The sequence below is a fragment of the Parus major genome, chromosome 5, assembly GCF_001522545.3.
Source record: "Parus major isolate Abel chromosome 5, Parus_major1.1, whole genome shotgun sequence".
Taxonomy (NCBI): domain Eukaryota; kingdom Metazoa; phylum Chordata; class Aves; order Passeriformes; family Paridae; genus Parus; species Parus major.
This window is the reverse complement of record NC_031774.1, coordinates 22109940-22132621: the sequence shown is the minus strand read 5'-3', so window position 1 is coordinate 22132621 and position 22682 is coordinate 22109940. Positions and strand designations below refer to the sequence as shown.

The following is a 22682-nucleotide window of genomic DNA, read 5'->3' as shown; positions in this document are numbered from 1 at the left end:
CTGAAGAGTGTGTCCATCGTTTTTGTCATCTTTCGGACTCATCTGCTTCTCTTGAGTGGTGGTAGAAGTCCGTAACAATATGGTTCCTTCTTCAAACTCAAGGTGAGACCTCATGGCACCATGATTACAATGTCACCTGTTCAGCTGTGGGCTGAACGAAATCTCTGTTAGATAAGTCAGCAAATGGTTGGAGCAGCCTACTTGTGGCAAATTCACATCAGAAGAGGTAAGCACAAGGATGCTGCTCCAGGCTTTGGAATCTCCTGAGACACAAAAAGCAAGAAGCAAAGGGATTGTTTAGTCAGATTGCCCAATCTCCTCTGTATGATGTTCTTGCCACTGCTGGTCACAGGGAGAGATGTGCCAGTGGTCCAGCCTGGTGTGGCCAGCTTTTGCTCTTGTAGATAGAAGACAAAGCTCAAGGTTTTACTTCTATGAGGGGAGCTGAAAGACCAGTTTCCTGTTTCCACGGGCTCAGCAGTTTATTAGGGAACTGACTCTGCTTAAGGATTTGGGATTTGATTCTTGATGGGGGTCCAGGAGGCTTGGAAGTGAGGGGTGAGACATGTCTGACAAGCCAGGTAAGGTGAGGAGAAGGGGAATGTCCACTGCAGCCTTTAGGATGCTGCATCGATACAGAGGAATCTAACTACTGAAGTGAGGCTCAGATCAGAGTCTCATCTCTCATCCCTCAGATGTGTGAGGAAAGTTTTGTACCAGGGAGGTTAACATGTCATCAAGGAACAAAGGCTGAGTGAGTTGTCATGAATAAGATGTGAAACATCAAAGGGAAAAAGAGTCAAGAAATATATCTATGCAAAACCTGAGCTACAGAAAGATCAAACCCCCTGAATTTCTAAACAATTATCTGTACATAGTTATTTTTTTTTCCTGATCTATGGGCATCATGTATTCCAAAACAGAATGACAAACTCCCAGGAGAATCAGTAAAACTGGGTATTTTTTGGGATATTTTGCATTTTGCTTACTATTTTCACTCTGGCTGAGAGATAGAGTGACCAGAATTATAATCACCTTCCGGCCACTAGATTCTCCTTGTGAAATACCCAGAAAAGGGTTGTACATGTCATAAGAAACATACTAAATGATAGCATTTATTATCCTCTTCCCCAGGCTGGACATTCTGAGAAATAAGGCAAAAATGAATGAGTCAGAGAAAGACAATCACTCCATCACTTCAAGAGGAAACTGGGACGGACATCTAGCTCTTCAAGTCTCTTCATGCAGGTTCTTCTCCTGTGCTCAGCAGCCCACTGCCTGACACCAGTGTGGTAAGCACTATGACTAATAGCTAGCATATGTTGTTTGCTTTCTCATTTTCTCCAGAGGAAGCAGCATATGCACTAGTGTGTCTTGTTTGGTAGGATTTTCTGCTCTATTTTTAAATAGAGGTGCTGCTCTGCATTTATCCTGCAGAAAGCACCTCCAAAAGGTTCAGACCTGTGCTTTGAGGGGCAGGTGGTGAGGCATGGGACAGTGTTTAATTCTTGCCTGTGTTTGTTCTGCAGCCTCTGAAGGATGAGAAAGTTTTGCCTGATTTATACAGAGGCTTTACTGTGACTACAGAGTTATCGTGCACTGCTATCATAACAGGGTTTCTCGGGCCAGCAGCTTTTGGCAGTCACTATCTTTGCCTTAAGACAAAAAAAATGCAACCTCTTGAGCATATCAGCAAGCCAACCCCGAGAAATATTGCTAGAGAGATGATCAAACATTTGGATGCACTTTCTGTGAGTTAGCTAGCAAGGCCAGCCCCTTCTGCTGACGTCTTTCCTCTCTATCACACATCAGACTTTTCCCAGTGGAGCTGGAGAACAGGCTTCAATGAAAACTGCCTGTTTGCAGCTACATGGAGATTGCAGGCACCACAATTACTATTTCCTCTCCCTGACCTGGAGCAGCAACTCCATCAGCAGGATAGAAAGGTAGCCTTGTTGCCTAGCAAAGGTGGGATGATTTATCTGTGTGTCTAGATTGGTCCCTTTTCTTTGCTGCACAAGAGAATTGCTTTCAGACTTCCAAGGAGAATGAAGCCCGGCTAGAAACTGGAGTGGATGTGGGAGAGCTGCTCTCCCAGGGAGTAGAAAGAACCACAGGGTCTCTGTGCTTTCTGTTCCTGTGAAGCGCAGGACAATGGTTTTGTCTGCTCCAGTTATAGCCCTGGGGGCTACCTTAGGGACTGCAACTAGCATCCTTGCCCTCTGCGGTCTCACCTGCTTCTGCAAATGCAAGCAACCTGGGAAAGGACTCTCAGAAAAGGACCAAGAGGAGGAGACGGAAAATACTAAGCCCAGTGTGCTTCAGCCAGTCCAACAAGTAAGACACAGTCTTTAATTTACTCAGTGATTTTTCTTTAAATGCAGAGGGTGGGAATGTGACTTCCCTGTTAGGCTACTCAGCATGTGATTTATGCTGCCTGTTTATCTGCTTACGGTGTTCAGGATATAACAACATGCCAGTGGGAGGAGGAGTGAGGGGAAAAACAGAGATGAGCTGGGTACCACAGAATTACCGGAGCAGGAGACAGCTGCCACGGAGCCAAAGAGAAAGCTGCTAATGGCAGAAACAGGGGATGAGGGCTGAAAATGCTGCTTGGTAGTAAAAATAGATCAGAAGAGAAATGATTCCCTAAGAAGAGAAGACTGGACTGTGCCAGGTGGCACGCGGCATTGTGAAGAGGAGATGGCTCCTGCTGAGATCTTGTATAGCAGCTATTTAATTCTATTCACAATATCTCATAGTTCCTGCAGGATAGCTCCCTGTCAACAGCTGGTTTCTTGTGAAAACCTTCCCTCCTCCTCCCTCTGCCACTCTAACTGAGGGGATTAATAATGTGTGAAGTTAAAACAAGGCATTGCAATCATAATAAAAAGCTAGTGAGAATCTAGATTGTGATGACTGGACAATCCCATCACATTGCGAATTTCTTTTTCACTTACTGTAAAAGCAATGTGGATATGGATAATGTCAGACATCCCTACATGTGCTTTCATTTTTGTTAGAATCCAAACAGCCTGATTTACTCCTGAGCTCAGTGCAAGAGGGAACTAGGGAAATTATAGAACGCTTCTAATATACTTATTAATGGCAATCTCTTCTCCAAGGGGAAGTGTTTGATGATTTCCTCGGTCAAATGTGGTCTTTAGCATGAGCTATAGCACCAGTCAGTCTCTGAAAGTATTACCTGTTGGCTGTTGCTCCTGATATTTGTATGTGCCTGAGTCCTTTTCACTTTCACCTAGCCATTCAACCAAGTGTTATGCCATAGTAGCCCGTTCCGAAGGCCTGTGCTCCATTGTATAATGTGCTTTGTTTGCCTTTTCATTATTTCAGCTATTATTTTTGTATTCTTAAAGAGTGTAGCACAAGTCCTAATGGAACTCCTCTGTAATGTTTGTAATTAAATATTCAGTCTTTCCCTGGCTTCCCCTCTTCGGCTCTTAGTAGAAAAAAACCTTGGTGTCCTCGTGTTCCTCTTGCAGTTTATGCTTAGGAAAGATGACCAAATCTACAAACAGTATTGTAAGAACTGCTGCAGACACAGAGAATGGCAGATTCTTACAGATCTTGTGATTGCTAGAGTGGGGAGGAGAGGTGTGGGAGGATGGCTCCACTGACCATGGATTAACTTCTGCGTGGAGTTTAGGACTTCTCAAGAGATTGCTGCTAATTCCGAGTTTCCCTCCATAAGCATGGTGCACAACTCCTAATACCCGTTTGCATTTTCCTAGGATGAATTTCACCTGCTATTCTGCTTGACAGCCTAGTCATGTCCCTTTCAGGCTCTTTTCTTGTCTTTTCTATCCCATACAGGGCACTTGCTAATACCTATATATAAGAATGTAAAATAATGAGGAGATTTTTCCAAGTTCACTATTAATGTGAATGAAAAATGTGTAACTTTGACAGCCATATCACTTTGCATAGCAATTTTTTCTAGCTGTTATCTGCAGCAACACAACCCACAGACAACTTTACCATCAGGCTCTTTCTATGAGAGTTTGATGTTGTAATCTCCAAGCCTGGAAACATCTCAAATCTTCATTTTAACTCCATCCTTGGACTAGGCTTTTTTTTTTTTTTTTTTATACAACCTTTTGGGAAACATCTTGGAGAAGTGTTAATCCATCCTGGATCTTGTCCACAGGGGTGCTATCTTGTTTGCAGGACTGAAATAAGCACTAAGTCTCCATATTGTTCAGCTAAGCCTCCAGTACCCAGCAGCTATTCAGTTATGGTCCTCACAATACTTCTACATTCATCAAGTTTTGCCATGACTGAATCCAGTATTTGACCAAAAGGGGATAAAATTATTCGACCTACCCTAAATGTGTCATTATTACCTGAATGATTGTATTCTTTCAGCATTGTAGACTTTTAAATTTGAAGTATTCCAGTGTTACTGGTTTTTTGGTTTTTTTTTTAAAGAAATCTGAACATATTATAGCAGCCGAGTGAACATTCTGTCACAGAAATGTGCAAAATGTTCTTAGTTTGCATATTCCATATGTTTAGTAATTCTTTCCAATTAAAATAATTTTCTTGCCAGGAACATGAATTCTGCTATGCAGTCACTGATTCAGAATCAGTCTCTATACCTTGAAGAAATGAATCTCAATTTGAGTTCTGAGCTTGTGCAATTTTATTATCTCTATGTTTATAAATTGTTCTGCTGGGACTTTTTTTTTCTGACTACATTAGTACACAGTATGTCCTAGTCAGTGTTGGACACATTTAATTATTGAAACCTGTCAGGGCCACTGATTCTGATAAACACAGATGACAAAAGAAAGATGTAGCAAGTCTGCATTTTGTTCACTTGGCATGTCTCCCATGACAGTGATGCTTGTATTTGCTATAGACAGAGGCTCCCCATGGGCATGCCCTGCATACATGAGGAGGAAGAGTTCAAACACAAACATACATCTACAAAACAATGAGAAACTGCAGTAAATTTTCAAAGTCTCAGCAAAGCCTGAGGAATGAAGATTCCTAAACACATCCATCAATGGCAACAGTCTGGTGCTTTGAGTGACACTGGGCAGGGACACAGAAGGATCATTTGCAGCCTCCTTGCTCCTTCTGGTTTACTTGCTTTTATGCATTTTTGCAGAACTATCTGAACTCTTCTGCTCATGTCCTTATTTAAGACACAACTGCTGAGTTGCAAAGGGAACTTCCATAGGGCACTGCTATGTAACTGGATTAGCACACAGCACTTGGGAAAAGAGCTGGCAGCAAAGTAATAAACAGAGGCAGATGCAGTTGGAAGAGGGGGTGGGCTAGTCCCACTGTGCTTGCATATGCCTCTCGTCTCTAATTCTGCAGAGCAGACAGACAAGAAGAATATTTAGACCCAATGGAGTTCTTAGATGCTGTGTGCTGATGGATTTTCTGACTAAATACCTGACTTTTACCAAGAGGAAGAAAAGATTATACTAACAATACATCAAATTTGGGTGGTGTTTTTCATCCCAAAGGATCTGGAAGTGCTTTGTGTGCTGGCAGCAGAGAGCAATGCAGGCAGGAGGCTCTGGGGTGTGGCCAGTGAGGGGTAGGACAGCAGTCTGGCACAGCAGCTCCAGGAGACAGGACAGCAGAGGCTGACCACCATGTCAGGCTCTGTGTGTGTGCTGGATGCCTCATCTCTGCACAACAAAATCAACCTGCCTTTTCTAGCTGCTGTCCAGTGATTCCTCACGTATTCTGCTTGGTTGGTTTGCTTCCATTTTAGAAGAATGGAAAACTGCACTGAAAGTTGGGATGAATAACTTCACATTTCCTAGGTATTTTAGGACTGATGAGGCTCACATCTCTGTAAGAGGGATCTCACAGCCCCACACTGTGTAACTTACACACTATCTAAACTCAACTGAATGCTAAGTGAGGATGGCACACAATGATGTCTCTTTTTCTCAGCCAACTTCTCTTTCAAAACCCTTGGAATTAGGCAAGTAAAAATGCTACGTTGCACAGTGTACTTCCAAAAGACAGGTGCACTGGCTGCCTTCAGAAGATGGAGTCACTGGCCTAATTACTTCTCTATCACTGCAAAGTGTATGCAACCAGGATCTCCACAAGCAGAAGATGACTAGGTTAACATCCAAGACAGTCCTCTTTCTTCAGCTCTCTTTCTTGAGAGGTAGCTATGCTTCCTTTGGACATACAAGTTGGGACCAGGAAATCCCAACACAGACAAGAGTTTCAGGGCACAATCTACATTCATTATTAATAGGAAACAATAAGACTAATGAAAACCTTTAATTACAATAATGAACCTTTTGTGTCTCACCTTCAATCTTGAGAAAAAGTAGGTTCACGGGCAGTAGGTTGGAGATAATCCCACTGCACAATTATCAATCAAAACATGTATTTTACTCATGGTTTTTATCTTTTGTGTTTTGAGAACATTAATAAAATCTATTGCAAGGGTTGGGGTCGTTTGCTAGTCAGCTTTTGTTCTTCCCTATTGATGAATCCAAATATAAATGCATCAGGAATTATTTCAGTTGTAAGAAGGCAGAATCCTTTCTTGGGACATAAGCAGAAGGGAACTGTTCTATTCCACTAAAATTATTTTTTTTTTTGTTTTGGGACAACGGTAATGCCTCTTCTGCCAGCCTTTCCTTGGACTACCTGAGCATCTTGCAGGTTCTTCTGCTCATCCCATGTTCATGATTCAGCAGGGAATTGAAATGTTAAGAACAAAATCAGACATAAATCCAAATTTCAGTCCTAGTACAGTAAAGGGAAAATGTTAGCCTGATGGTCAGATGAAGCTCTGATCCAAGAACCAAGAGGCTGAGATGACCACTGAATCAACTACTCTTGGTTTGCCAGTCTAGGGCACATTTGTTCAGCTAGTTCTCCTTAGTCTTATTGCACCATGGACATACTTACTTCAGGTTTGATTTATGTCTTTGCACTCTTAATGTTTACTATATACTCACCTGAAATATTCTGGGTTCTCTGACATGGCTGTAGCCTCTTGCTCTTGGATTTGACTTCAAACACGAAGGTAAAAATTGCCATATCTTAAACAAAGCAAAATTAACTTCATGGTTAATTTCTTTACTAAAATGAAAGGATTAACTTATGAAAATATTAACAGGTATCAGAACAGAGGAAAAATCAAATTATAAGAACATATCTTTTCCTTATAGTAGTCAAACATCTGTAGAGGAATAAATCTGAAAAGAAACATGCCAAGTAGAAGGTATCAGTGCTGGCAAGAAAGTCTCCAGACATAAGTTGTGTTGGCATAAGTCTTCAGTCTCCAGGCAGTGGCTTCTACAAGCCAGATAAAAATGGAGGTAGGACTGACCAGAGGCACAGCTTTTTTCTTGTCTCAGCTCATCTAACATTAAGAGAGTTGGAGGAATTAGTGTAATTAGTGCAAGGTAATAAACAAGGTTTTAATTTTCAGTTCAACGTTAAGAAAACCGCAGAGCCAGTCCAGCCTCGAGCACTTCTGAAGTTTCCCAACATTTATGGCCCCAAACCAGAAGTAACTTCACCTGAAATTGTTAACTACACACAGTACTCTCTGAAGACAACAGAAGAACCAGCTACTGGGAAGCATACTGCTTTGGATGAGAATAGGATGAAGATACAAGTCAATGAAGAGCTGTTTGTTCTCCCTCAAAACGGTAGGAGCTTTTGGTCTTCAATTGCTGTAGGGGGTGTAGATCTGTAATACTTGTAAGCATAATGTGATTGTTGTTAGATAAATAAATGTGGAAGTGAAGACATGGGATGCTTTTCACTTTCCTGTCAGGAGCACTCTGAGTCTTGTTTTCAATATGTCCTTTTAGCAGAAGGTAGTCGTGGAGCTCATAAGGACAAGCTGTAGTTGTATCTTGTTGAATTTATTTATTTTTTTTTAACCCAAACATCTTTAGTTTGGGTAATCTGTCTCCCTGGTAGCAGACATTTGGTAGAAAAGCACATTTAGTGTAGTTGTGCTGAGAGCAGTTGCCAGAGTATGTGGGAAATATCTGGCCAAAATTAGGCAGAGTATCTCCTCCAGGTCAAATGCTAGCTGTCCAGCAACTGTCCTTGTCAGGGACAGGGGCGTCAAAGCTTCTAGTTTTCTCTGCTCCTTTATTTCCATGGTTTGGTGAGATGTTCTTGGCTTACTGTAAGGTGCGGCGAAACTGAAGGCTGACACTTCAAAGGTTTTTGCCAAACAGAATTCCTGTTTCCCAGCCAGCCCAAAGGGTAACACTCCAAATCCTGTAACATAAGATTTCTAGAGCCTGAGAGAAAATGCAGTCTTAATTATATGCATCTGGCAGCATGTCTGGTATTCTTCCATACTGATTTTTAACTTCACAGCCATTCTTTACAGGATAATTTACTCTTATGGTTACCACTTTAATAAAATCTTCCTGAAGATTTGCCAGCGAGACAACACCATCTGCCATTATTTTAATTGAGTACTCTTTTTAGTTCTTTTTAATTTTTTGAAATCACATTTTTTCCCTTCTGGAAGGACAGTTGCTACCTTTACCCCTCCAGCTTGAGGCTTGTGAGAATGGAAGAGAAAGTACCATGGGAAACAGATGCACTGGAGGAAGAGGCTGTCTGAGCCACATCCTTAGGTGTCAGGGAAAAGATTATAGGGTGGAAAGGATAAAAGATGATGGCTGCATTTAGGCTAAAGCTTTATTTAAGTGTTGGTGTAAGAGCCTCTCTGCACTGCTAATGGCACAAGCAAGTTTCCTTCCTGTTCTGCCTTATTTTATAGCTCAAGTGTTGCTAAAATTAAGCAAGAATTGTTGCGTTCTCCTTTTGATGCCACAGTGAACTGGTCTGAACTGTGGCTGAGATTTTTAGGAGGAAGTGTGTTGGTCCCACTATTGTTTTCTGTGTGAATCAGAACTGACCTTGCAGATAACAGTTTTGGATGACAAAAGTCTCTGGCTTCTCTTTTAGTCTTGCAACTTGCTTTATTTCAGTATCAAATACAAACTCAGCTCCAAAATTATGCATGGAGAAACTGCCTTACGTATTCCAAAATTCATTGCCTTCAGCCTGCTCAGGTGCTATGGAAATGGATGTCATTTGAATGACAAAGACTTTGCTGTTAAAATGTTAAAAAGCCAAACGAAATGTTCAGAGCAGTCTGACCTAATGCAGAGCTGCACAGCAGTTCAAGAGCAGACTCACATTCTCATTGCAGAGAACATATGATTTAATTTATTAATGCCACTTAAAAGAAAAAAAAATGACAATAGATGAGTGTCATTTGGACATCTTTGTCTAGTCATAAGGTAAAAGAGCAAGTGTGTGAACCATCACAGAGCACAAGGTGGTGGAAAGCAGAAGGCTTGTCCAAATGCTGTAGAAAAAACTGGAAGTGCAAGTAAAGAGAGCAAAAAGGATGTGTGATGATGGAGGAAGAAGGAAAATAAATTATATTCCTGCATACCAAGTGCAGAAATCGTGAGACATTTAGAATAAAAGTACAGTCAAGAGAAGGTGGATTTGCTGTGAAGAGCTGCTCGCTAAAGGGGTTATTTCAGTTCCAGGTGTGGTAAAGGACGTGTGTGTCACGGAGCACCTGAAGCCCGAGCGGGCAGCCAGCGGTGGCCAGGCGCCCGAGCTGCACTACTCGCTGGGCTACAACCCGCAGCAGGCCGAGCTGCGCGTGGCCCTCCTGCAAGGTAAGGCACAAATCTCCCTGCTGGACAGGGCAACACGCCTGGGGATGGTGCTTACACACAGCTCCCCTCCTGCCTTAACACCAACGGGGACCCTCAGGACCACTGGGTGTTTCACTGGCTCTGGGCTTGTGGGACAGGGATACCCATCGAAGCCACTGCTTGGAGAGAGGGCATGGCTTGGGAAGTTGTTTGCACAGCTTTGTCAGCAACCAGGATGGGCTCCTCCTGTCCCAGACATGGTACAAAGCAATGTCTTCTTTTTATTTTTTCCTTTGGGGGCAAGAGGAATGGGGTTACTATCTCCTTCCTCTCTATATCTTTCGTTCCTCAACCCAATCCACTCCCAACTGCCTTTTCCTCAAGTTGAGTCAAAGCCTGAGCTGGAGATACCAGACTTATTTTGAGAAAAGTCCCTCTGGCAGTGCCTGGCCAGGCTGCCAGGCTCTGTGTCACTCTCTGACAACTGTAACAGCTCCTCCACTCAGGGCTGGAGCATCATCAGTTCCTCTGGGAGAGTAAAATAAGCTGACTGAATAATTCATGCGCAGCGTAGATCTCTGTGGAAACCTAATCAAATCACACCCTCTGAGATGAGAATTGAAAGGGTGCTGAATGGCAGCTACAGCTGTGGGCCTCCTGCCAGCAGCAAGCCCACAGCTCCCCTTCAGGATGGCCACCCATGCCGGCTGGCTGCCACCCTGGCACTCCTGTGCACAGGACCTGGCTCTGCTCCCCAGTGCTGCTCCCCTGAGAACCCATGGCTCCTGGCCACTCAGCAGCAGCTGTCCTTGGACTGGCTGCAGCAAGGACAACAGCTTTTCCCTCAAAGCTGTCATATTCCATGACCCCTTGGAGGAGGGTGTGTTCCTCTTGCTGCTGGAGAAGGAGTGCAATTCTGTTGATGCAGCTGAAGGAGTGTGAAATGCCATTCTCCCTCTAGGCTTTTCAGCCTAAAAGGGATATAAAATTAGGGATGAATGTTTCTTGACACAGGTCTTTTGGGCTGTGGGACGGCTTCTGATGGATTCATTTACCAGAGGTTGCACCAGCAGAATGCAATAACCCTTAGACATATCCTATATTGGCCTGGAGGGATGGATGTGTGCCAAGGGAAGCTCTATCCCATCTCTGATGTCTGTGACTGACCTTCCTGCTTTTAAAGTCATTGTAAGAAGCTTTTTTTGTGTGTGCCGAGGTAAAAGTAAGTGAGAACTGCCAATTCCTGTTTCATGCTGCCTCATTTCAGTGCTGTTCTGCATCTTTCAACAGAATGTGTTTCCTTGATCTCAGCTGTTGCTCTCCCAAACACTGGTAGCATCTGTCTGCAGTGGCACAAGGACAGGGACATTGTGCAGCCTGAGGAAAACACCACAGCATGGTCTCACAGCTTAATCTGCCCCCATGCAGGCAGGAGCAGGGGTCAATGTCTGTGCAGCTGTTTTATCTGAACATGAAACAAGTGATTTAGCCATAGATACTTCAGGGCTGTCCTTTGTGAGAGGTCCTTACCATCCATCTTTTCCAGCTATGCATGGCAGAATGAGTGGGGACCAAGATGCTGGCTGCCACTGCTACATACTGGGCACGCTGGAGAGCAAGGCTGGTATTGCTGAGGCCCAGACAGAGCTGAAGAAGAAGGTACTTCACACCCTTTGGGAGGAGGTGCTGCGATTCCCATTAACAGAGGAGGAGATGCCAGGAGGGACACTGACCCTCACCCTGAGGAACTGTGACAAGTTCTCCAGGCACAGCATTGTGGGGGAACTCAAACTGAACCTTGCTGAAATGGAGGAATCCTTTGGGAAAGCCCAGTGGGAAAGGCTAAAGAGCCCAGAGAAGGTATGGATTCAGTCTGTGTCAGTAGTTCAGAAACCCTAATGATTAAGAGTTTGGACAAGAGAAGCTCTTGTCCTAGAGAGCTGCAGATGGGTTGGTGGCTTTATTTGTTTGGAGGGGTGATGTGTGACTGCAGAGATCACTCAGCACAGCTCTGTACTGGTCTGTAGCTCATCATACCAGAAGCCCTTCTGTTTATTGCTCCCAGCCCTTCATGTGTCACAAGTCCCTCAACTCCTCCCCAGTTAGATGACAATCTGACACTGTCATCTGTAATTCAAATGTTATGTCTAGAAAAAGGTGTGTGAGCTTCTGAGAATTAGTGATACAGGACCAGAGTGGCAAGAGCTGAAATATCAGAGTGCTTACAGAGCCCTATGGAGTGACTCTGCAAAGCTGGGGGTGGTAGGGCACCCCAGGGAAGTTAGGACTGAAATACATTGTTGGGGCTGGAATGCTGGACTGAAGGACACTTATACTTACTGGAATCAATCTGGTGCTATTTGTTCTGGGAGATGTCAAAATATCATTCATTGCACCATGTTGGTTTCCCTAAACATCAAAACCTTCCTTTTCTTCCTTATCCACATCTTCACAGTTGCACAGACAGGAAAAATGGAGGGAAGAATTCCAACAGTTCTTGAAGTGGGTACAGGGGATGCTTCACGTGCACTAATTTCTTGCACATTTCCTCAGGAACCTTCTCCCTGCCATGAGCTAGGTTGTTCTAGCAGCAGCAGTTCACTTAACATGGCAGCAGGATGCTGCTACTGCTGCTGCTGGTCCATCACAGCAAGTGGCACCTCTTGTAATCTGCTGTGGTACGGCTGAGCAATGCAAAACAACACCAGCACCGCCACTACACACAATGAAACAAATTATTGCCTGTCACCATTGGGGTCAGGGCTCTCCACTAAGCTGGCCACAGACACAGAGTACAGAGCTGGCATTTCTGATTTCCAATAGTGCTGATTTATCTGATGACCACTCAAATACTAATACGATTGCCCACACTAAAAAAAAATAAAAAAAAAATCTGTCAGGGACAGAGGCAACAGAAACAAATGGGTGGCCTGAATGAGTTTATTAAACTTCAAGCACGAGACTCAATATTTGCCTAAGAGCTGTACCCTCCCCCTCTCCCCCCATCCTGAAGCATCTGCTTTTTTAGCAATACCCAAGAACAGCCTGTTCACAGCAATGATAAATTGTTACTCCAGTGCACCTGATGGAGTCCTGATATACAGGGAATTCTGCCTTGGTCCAGCTTCACAACCACACACAGAAACAAGACAGCATTCATTTCTTCTCCAGGCTGATAGCACAAGGTTAACACCAGCAGTACTGCTGAACAGTGCCCCAGTTTGAGCTGAGGATGTGCAGTGAAAGCTGAATTTGCGTCATCTGGGACCTGAGAGAGCCAACCATTGCACAGATAGCTTATGTATACAGATCCTGAATCATTCATTGAGAACCAGAGAGGGAGGGAGTGAGGAAGAGCTGATCAAAAAAGAGGAGCTATTTTTGACAGCATTCACCTAGGACCAAAGTTACTGAGCTTTGTCAAAAGTGTGACATTTCCTTGAAATGCCAGGAAGGGCAGAAATTTCGTTCTTACCTTCCCAGTAATTCTCCCACACAAAAGGGAAGGAGGCCAGAGTGGAGCTTACAGCTAACCAGGTAATGCAATTAGCATTCAGGAATTCACTGATTCCTGTGAGCAATGCAAAACGTAGATACTGTAGACTGATATCCTTGTCTTCCTCCCACTGCTTTGCTAATGACAGTGATGATAGTGGGTTGATGATAGTGTGTTCTTGCATAGCAACTTCCCTTTTGTGATTTCGTGCTGTCCTGCACGTAACTCATTGATGACTCCTTGTTGCTTTTTATTCATGTTGCATAGAAAGAAAGACTGAAGCTCTGATGGTTGAATTTGCAGGATTTCAGCACAAAATGTAGGTTATGGATTTAATAAGAAAAAAGAAACAAAGAAAACAAAGCCCAGAAGGGGAAGGAAAAGTACCTCTGGTCTGATCACACAAAGCTCCAGCAGAGACCAACCAATGTAGGTTTTGTTTTCATCTGGATACAGGCTGGCCAAAAACTTAATCAGCACTCTAGGAGCTAGAAAATCCTAAGATGTGAGTAGGGTGTGAGTGTTTGTGCGTGTGTGCACATCCACAGAGCCCCATCCCTCCCAATCTCCACCGAATCAGTCTGTGCCTGGAGCTACAGGAAACAAATTCTGTCGCCAAGAGCTATAGAATGGGACCTGCTGAGATGGAGTGGGGGTAGATAAACAAAAGCAGCTTATGACATGCCCAAACTCTGGGTTTGTGTTGAGGTGGTGTTTAAGCTTGTCCCTCAGTGTTCAATTATTTTGTAGTGGGCATACAGGCACCTGAACCTGCCTCTTTTTATGTGGGCTTTGCTGATGTCCACTTCAATTTAATACAGGATTCATATAAGTGAAATGCATACAAGCCCTTCATTGCTACCTGAGTGCACGAAAAAGAGATTTACTTGGGCTGAGTTGGGATTGAATTTCAGGCTTCCTTGCTAATGGCCTTCCACCTGATTTGTGCAGGACAAATTAGTCACTCGAACCAGACAGCGATGACAGCCATGTTTTCTGGAGAGGCAATCAGCTCGTGGAGAGCATACAGGGGCCTGTCCTTGCCTGTTTCGAGTAACTGGTTGAAAACTTAATTTGAAATATTTATGGCTCACTTACTAGTGACATTGCAAAGCTCAGAAATAGCCTGGAGAAGGGCTGTCTATCCTCGAGGATGTAGAACACGCTAAGGAGCCCAGAATGGCTCTGTTGAATTGGCATTGGCTTTCTGGGACCCTTCTGGGTCATTAACCTCACACTAAACCAGATTTCTGTCACAAGCTCCCACTCACTGAGAGAATAACTACTCCCCTTTTGTTCCTTGCCATGGGCTGTCAGCTCTGCACACAATGGTGTGGGATTTCTCTCCTTCCCTGCTGGCTCTGAGATGGAAATGGCATTACGCTCTTACATGAGAGCAGTGGTGGTGTGACTGTGTCCCTAGGCTTTCCCCTCAAGGGCTGCTTGTCCAGGGCAAATGGAGGAAAGGGGAAAGGGAAAAAGGGGAAAAGGGGAAGGGAGTCCACCCCAGGGGAAGCAGGGAGAGCTGCTCACAGTCCTGATAGAAGGCAGGTGGGAAGGAAGAGTAATGTACTGTGCCCAGCTCGTGGAGGATTTCAGCTTCAGGATGTTTCTCATATCAAATAGGGTGTCAGGGAAGGTGTAGCTCCAGCTCCAGGTCAGACTCAGCCCCAAGCACCACCTCTGCTGTCCCAGGGAGCCCTACCCTCCTGCTGGGCAGCACAGGCTGTAGGCTGAGTCCAGCCAGAGCCTTCTGGGAAATGGAGCACCTGAAACCAAAACTGAATTATGAAAATCAGTAAAATGGGTAGTGGACATAAATAGGGAGCAGTTAGGTGGTCTCTCAAAATAGGAATTTCTGACTATTTGCATTGCATGTCTGCCCCAAATCTTCTTCTGACTAAATCTTCCACTAAAAGTCGATGTCAGGAAGCAGTTACTTTCCAGTGACATAAGGATTCAGTAACTCATGTTATCAGAGCCTTATGAGTGGAATTTTGTTTTCATCCAGTGTAACTGGAAGGATCTCCTGTACAAAGACAGAGAGGCAACTTTGTTGATCCATAACCTTCCAGCCATCAGTCTTCTACTGTTGTTTTTCTAATGTTCTGGCCAAGATTATATAAAAAATTAACCTTTTCTGTGTCTCTATTTCCAGGAGCCATCCACAGGCCATGGGGAGGTTCTGCTCTCTATTAGCTACCTGCCAGCAGCCAATCGCCTGCTGGTGGTGATTATTAAGGCTAAAAACCTTCATTCCAAGCAGCTGAAGGATCTACTTGGCAGTGGTAAGTGTTACAGCAAGGAAACAGATATTGTTGTTTCTGCTATTATGTAAATCTAGAAAGTAAGTGGGAAGGGTGAAGTTTGGCAGGAAAAAAAAAAAAAAGGAGATGTCTGGCTTAGAAAGCTAAAGAGATTTGAATAATTTCTAAAAAGTAAAAACCAAAAGCCTCCTGATCAGTATTTCTTCTGTGTTCTCTCAATTTGGTGTCACCAGTGTAAATTCTTTTACATTTTTGGGTGCAGATTCAGGCATCACAATATAAAAAAACATTAAGATATTAGAGAGTGTCCAAAGGAGGTCCATGAGGATGGTGAAGGGCTTGGTGGTGAAGCCTTTTGAACAGTGGCTGAGGTTGCTTGCTCTGTTCAGCCTGGAGAAGAGACTGAGGGGAGACCTCATCATGGTCTTCAACACCCTCACAAGGGGAAACAAAAGGGCAGGCACTAATCGCTTCTCTCTCCTGGGCAGGGACAGGACCTGAGGACACAGCATGAAGCTGAGTCAAGGGAGATTTAGGTTGGTCACAGCACCAGCCTGATGGAGTCCAATAAGTGTTTGGACAACGCTCTTGGGCACATAGTGTGATTTTTGGGGGGTTCTCTGCAGGGCCAGGAGCTGGACTCCACGATCCTGATGGGTCCCTTCCAACTCAGCTTATTCTAGTCTGCTTGTTGCATGCTCGTTGACTTGGTGTCTCTCTCCCCTCCCTCTACAGATGTTTCTGTCAAGGTGACACTGAGGCATCAGTCACTGAAGCTGAAGAAGAAGCAGACCAAACGTGCAAAACACAAGATCAACCCAGTGTGGAATGAGATGATCATGTTTGAGGTGCCTCATGAGCTCCTGCGTGCCTCCAGCGTGGAGCTGGAAATGCTGAGCCAGGACGGAGCTGGCCAGAGCCATGTGCTTGGCAAGTGCAGTCTGGGCTTACACGTCACAGGCACAGAGAGGAACCACTGGGAAGAAATGCTGAGGAACCCCAGGAAACAGATAGCCATGTGGCACCAGCTCCACATGTAGGCTCATCATGATTACTGACAACAAGATTCCCATCAGGCCTCAGAGCCTGGGGGAATAAACTGGATTTCACCTTCCACCTTCACCTCCATGAAATTGCTCAGCACAGCACTCTTACTATACCATCCTTCTCCGACCTTCCTGCCCATTCTAGCCCAGGAAACTGTCTGGAAAATGTATTTAAAGGACAATCTCTCACCTAATCAAGTGGTTGTCTCCAACAAGGAATTGGCTGCCTGGATGGTTTGAATTAATTTTATTTGCCTGCCCACTGTCTTGTCTGAGAGGTCCTTGTTTCTGCAGAGGAGCAGAGAGGAGCAATGAAGAGCAAACTTATCATGGAAATATAAACCCTTCATTGGCACCTAGTGCTGTCAGCCCAGTCCCTTGATGAGTGTTGGCTCCATGATCACAAACACACAACTGTTTTATCAATTACTGCTTTTCATAATGCACAACTGAGAAATGAAGACCAGAGAACTGACTGTCATGGCAGGCACAAAGACTCAGTATGAAAAACAGAGTGGAGCCAAAGTACAGTAAATGGATAGAAAAAGATACAGAATGCAGAGAACAGAGGAAGAAGAAAGGGAGAGGCAGCCAACACCCTCATCCTGTGCAGCCTTTGAAACAAATACTGCTGAACAAGAAGTCAAATACCTTCCTTTACTTTTGTTTCCTGGAGAATTTGATTCCTTGTATTTAAGATTAATGAAAACTGCTGAAAACATGAGTGTTTCAGGACTCTTTAGCAGAATACCTATATTGTTTATCTTTCTATGGTGTCATACAGGAAGATCCTAAATATGGACAAAAAGTTATTGTTGATGTTACCTCCAAAAACTTGGACCAAATTTTTACTGCCATCGTTTCTGTTTGGGTTTTCCCCAAGCTTCAAATATGCTAATTATATTCCAGGCAACATCTAAAATTAGGCAAAAGAAGTGGGATCATTCCATACCCTAGCAGCTGATAGATGGTTTTGGTTTGACAATTAACTATTGCACTCAAATCCTCATACCAGCATTATTCAAAGACAACCCTAATTAACTGCCATGTATTTCATCACGTCCAGACAGGAATTCACCAACCAGACAGACTCTCCAGGGCTTGTTTTTCGTGTGCACTTTCAAGATTTGATGTGGTGTAAATGTTACTTTTGACTGTCCTTTTTTTTGTGTCTCTAGAGGGACTGAAAGTCTGGCATTGGCAGTGATGATGTCATGACCCTATAAGCACACTGCTTGTCCTGCTACTTTTTTTCAAGTAATGGACACAACTTTAAGTGACTTCCATGGAGACAAGACATCCAAAAATCTGGGAACAGAACCATATAATTTGTAGCCCTGAAAATCTCAGAGAGCTTCATATTTGCAGGGTCAGATTACCCCTTGTTTAAATAAAAATATTAAGCCTAACATTGCCTACTATCCATCCCATTCTGGTGGTGCAGTCAAATAAGGCTAGCAGCTTGTCAAGGGAAGGCTGCCATCCTGTTGGCAAAGGGAAAACACCTTTGGAGCACCAAGCACAATGGATTATGAACAGGGAAATGAAGTTCAGCTGGAAGTCAGTGATTAGTGACTGGGCTGGTCGTGAGACTGACAGAGTTTAGCACCCTCATAAATGACCTAGACAATGGTGCAGAGCATGGCCTCAGCAGGTTTGTAGATGATGCAAAACTAGGAGTAGTGACTGATACACAAGGCTGTTGTGCTGACATTCAGAGGGATGCTGAGAGAAATGCTGGAGTAATGGGCTAAAAGGAACGTCCTCAAATTCAACAAGGAGAAGTGGAAAGTCCTGCACCTGAGAAAGAACAACTCCTTGCAGTGCAGGGGTAAAGGCCAACCATCCATAAAGGAGCTTTCCAGAAAAGGACCTGTGTGTCCCGATGGACACCAAGTTGAACATGAACCATCAGTGTCATCTTGCAGCAGAGAAGGACAACAGTGCCTTGTGCTGCAGTAAGCAATGCCAGCAGGTCAAAGGAGGGTGATTCTTTCTTCAACTCAAAGTGCCCAGTGAGGGCACTTCTGGATGCTGTGTCTGTTGCTGGACTCCCCAGTGCAATAAATATATGGAGTTTCTGGAAAGAGTACAGCAAATGGCCATGAAGATGTTTAAGGGACTGGAGCATCTTCTGTAAGAGGAGGGGCTGAGAGAGCTGGAACTGTTCAGATCAATGTGTACAGATACCTGACCTGGGAGAGGACAAAAGAAGATGGAGAGAGACTCTTTTCACTGGTGTCCAGTGACAGGACAGGAGTAAAAGTCACAAGCTGCATTGTAGGAAATTCTATTTGAGCACATGAAAAATACCAAGAATAAAACCTTTTTGTACTGTGAGTAAAATCAAATATTGGAAACAAGTTGGCAGGAGAGGTTGTTGGGGGCCCTCATGCTTGGAGACAGTGAAAATTTGATGTGATACAGCATGAACAACCTGCTCTAGTTTATCCCACTTAGCGCAGGAGTGAGTTTGGACAATATGATCTCCAGAGGCCCTTTATATCCTCAGCAATGCTATGATTCTGTGAAGAAACTAACAAGGTTGATGCACACTGAAAGCTGCTAACTTTACACTACTATTTCTTTTGTGGGTAGTGTAGCCAGGTAAGTTACAGGATCATTTTGAAAAAAGCAATAAAATCAGCTCTGAGCAACCAGACAGACAAAAAAGCCAAGCATGCCCATGAATCTTACACCCAATATTTTAATCTCTGATTTTGATCTATTGGCTAGAGGGCATGTAAACAAAAAGAAAATTGATTTCTTGTTTTGCTCTATGGGGTTTTTTTTTGCTAACAAAAAGCTGTGAGTAAACTGGACACAAGGGTCTAGTTGATAGTGAATTCTTAATGCTTACTGTGATCCTGATTTGCCTGTAGATATACCTATAGGTTTGGAATAATCATTGCCATGTAAGTGCAGAATTTATTGGAATGTTGGCCTAATCCACTTATAGGTTCCAGGCAGCGCTCTGATTTTTTGGGGGATAATGATACGAAGGATAACTTCACGGTATGATGCTATTTGGCTGGCACTGGAGAGCCTGAAGGGGCAAATACTTGCCTTGCTGCCAACTCCTCTGGTTCTGCATCCTGCTTGTTTCACTGAGCCTTTTATAACATCTTGATGACTGATTGTAAACAGCATTATCTGCCTGTACCCTGGTGATTCTGGCACACCCTGTAATAGGTATCAGTCCTATGGCATTTAAAAGCATAGATCCTCAGAATCCGACGGCTCTGGCAAAACAATGTCCTGTTTTTACAGCAGACAAATACAGTATACACACCACTTAACCACAAATCCGTCTTAGGAGCAAAGCGGTGCCATCAGTGCTAATGAACGGCATTGTTTCCTCCTTTGCTGCAGTGAGATTTAATGGGAAAGAGAGAAAATGCATACATCTTCCCAGGACGGATCATTCTTGCTGTCTGGCATTTTAGCCTGCAAAGAATGCCCCTCGCCATCGGCACAGCCCGAACAAAGGCTGCCAGGTGTGGGCGGGGGGAGGCAGCCGCTGGCCGGGGCTGACAGCGGGCACGTAGCGGGGACCAGGAATGCTGTGTACGTGTGGTGGCCGAGAGCAGGGACAGCCAGCCGTGCCTTGTGAGCCCTGCCAGCAGGAGCTGGGTGTCACCGCATTCCAGCGGCCGCGCAAGCCCTGCCCTCGTCTGCCTGCGTGTCCCTGAGCCTCAGCACCCCAAGGACACAGGGGCTGAACTGGCCCAGCAGGCGAATGGCCGGGAATGGTCGTGGCAGCTGGCAACGTCGTGAAGATAAATCCGAGGTATTTGGAAATGCCACTGTATCAAGAGGTTTCAGCAACTTGAGCTGTCAAAGCGTCGCTGAAGTGCACTAAGGACAGAGCCAGACAGATCCTCGGTTTTCAGCTCCTGAAGCTGAAAATGCAGGAGCATCAGCAAGCACTGCTCTGTATTAAATTTAAGGATGCTGCTTATAAATTACATCATAAGAGAAGACAAAAAAAAAAAACCAAACAAAACAATGGGAATGAATGTTCCTGATATGTGTGACCAAAAGCAGCCACAAGAGTCCCCAGTGGCTAGTTAGTGGCTGGACTGATTATTTTGCCTGCTGTAAGCATTAACATGAAGAAGCTGGAAGCCAAGAGACTGTAGGGAATAAGGAAGAAGAAAAGAAAGAAACCTGGTCAGAATGAATGATCCTTTTCTCTAAAGGCCAGAATTGTGAGTTTAAGGACAGGGATTCGCAGTCCCTCATCCAGTGATAAAGCCCAAACAACCACATTACTGTAAAACAGCCTGGAAAATGCAGCTTCCGTATATTACCCAGCTTTGACTGGGAAAGATGGTCTCCCGAGGCAGCCTCTGCTCAGCGGAGGGGGCTGAGAGGCCAGAGGAAATGACCTGTGACTACACTGAGTTCCTTTGTTAAAATATAGACTGTAGCCATCTGTTGTTTTGCCTCAACTTGCCCTCAAAGCTAGATCTTCCTCCTCAAAAATTGTCTAGTGTGATTTTAAGCAATTTGTCCTACAGTAGAGGATTAATAAGCAAAAATCATCAATAGTCACTAAAATATCTGGGCTGTTTTAGCCTCATTACTACCCGCAGCACCCTTCTCCAGTTGTAAGGGGACTTGTTACAGCTGGTGCCCTGTAAGGGTAACATTTTTTCAGTGCAGGGTCTTCCCCTCAATTGTTGTCCCAAATATCCTTGCATGGTAATAAGAAACATGTTTGCTTTGCAAAGAGGTAATACATCATAAAGCAATGGAAAATTCCCTTCAACAGGACTGGGAAGATTTTCAGGCTCAACTATTCTCCCAGGTACTGATGGGCTTTCAACACCTTGAACAGCTGTACCTTGAATTTTGCTAGCATCTGTCATCAGTATTATCTGGCAGTAGCATTCAAAACCACTCTTTTTTTCCCCCCAAAAATGAAGTAGGTTGTTATTTTGGCTCTAGAATTACAGCCCAAGGTTTGCCCAAATTTTCCTGATGTTGAAGATGAGTTGACTACAATGACATTTAATAAGAACTGGAAGCTAAAGTGGCTTGGATCATGCTTCTTGCACTCTTTTGAAGGTCAGTTTGAAGTCTGATTGAATTGAAGGACAGAGCATTGACAGCATTTTTATGTGTTTCAGAATTTAACTAGGTATTAAAATGTATTTGGTTAATTTGTTGCAAGATAAGCATGATGAGTAAATAGTAACACTCAACACTTCATATTATTTCTTCTGTTTTCAATATGCAAAAAGAAAAGTAGCAAAGTGAAATAGTGATTTGTGGCCTTCCAGCATGAGGGGGCTTTTCTGTTTAGTTGGTCCTTTAGTGTCCCAGTGTGTTTATTGTACAGAGCCAGATATTGTTTGTCAAGACTCTATATTGTTCTCACAATCCAACGCACAAAACCAGAGCATGATGCTCAGCCATTGTGTCTAATATTATAGCACAACATGTTAAACACTGCAAGTAAATAATTCCAAGCTGTACCAATGCTGTGTCTGCATTGTTTACTCTACAGTAAGTCTCCTCTGCTTGCAGCTCATGTCAGGGGCACAGAGTGCTGGCATGAGTCAACAGGAGATGCTCTGAAGGGTGCCATCAAAGGATGGGTGTACGATGAGAAGGGGAGCAGTCAGCAATGGAGTCCTGTCCTGGGCAAGCACAAGAAATCTATTGGCTTTTTCAGCAAGGTGGCAGCTTAAAAAAAGCTCTGTAGGCTTTCCAGCAGCTACAAGGAGATTAGAGAATAGGATCTGGGAGCCAGGTTCTTCTCAGACACTGACTGCATCTCTGGAACAAAACTTAGAAGTGAATTCAGAGGGGGGGTTTTATTATTATTTTGTTTTTCGCCAATCTCAGTACTTTCAAGCTGATGTTGACAGTACTCTGTAAACCATGCATTTTTAAGGAGGAAAACATACTTGGCTGACCTAATACCATCACCAGAATTAGCTGGTTCCTAACAAGAAACACAGATCAAAACCTGCACATAAAAGTAAAAAAAAATAAAAGATTTTGGAGCAGGAGTGGGAAGTATTTACCTCACTGACAGTTTGGGGGCACTCTCACCCATCACAGTCCCTGTTAAAACACAAGGAGAGAAAACAAAGCCAGTCTGCAGAGCCCCAGGCAGGTGCTGGCTTCACAAAGAGGGGGGTGCCTGTCAGCTGCACAGCGAGGTTGATGGCACTGAAGAATTTGCTGTAGA

General features: G+C 44.0%; 2 protein-coding genes across 4 annotated transcripts in view; one reads left to right on the top strand and one right to left on the bottom strand.

Annotated features, from left to right (window-relative positions):
• The window catches only part of PRDM11 (PR/SET domain 11), an 86881-nt gene that overhangs the window by 26209 nt on the left and 37990 nt on the right, over nt 1-22682 (bottom strand). Inside the window, exon 7 of one of the 2 annotated variants that reach the window (XM_015630558.2) lies at nt 6972-7055. The exons of the other annotated variant lie outside the window; for it this stretch is intronic. Within the exon in view, the coding sequence (XP_015486044.2) occupies nt 6972-7055 (84 nt within the window). The remainder of the gene's footprint in view (nt 1-6971; nt 7056-22682) is intronic. 2 annotated transcript variants of the gene reach the window in all.
• SYT13 (synaptotagmin 13) lies at nt 1789-21960 on the top strand. Of its 2 annotated transcripts, none has more exons than XM_015630561.3 (6): nt 1789-2337; nt 7448-7670; nt 9549-9689; nt 11215-11528; nt 15323-15452; nt 16167-21960. In XM_015630561.3, the coding sequence occupies exons 1-6, from the start codon at nt 2155-2157 to the stop codon at nt 16469-16471; spliced, it is 1296 nt and encodes a 431-aa protein (XP_015486047.1). In that variant the 5' UTR covers nt 1789-2154; the 3' UTR covers nt 16472-21960. The 2 variants fall into 2 exon arrangements, with proteins under 2 accessions (XP_015486047.1, XP_015486048.1); XM_015630562.3 differs by having other exon boundaries at nt 1790-2337; nt 9555-9689.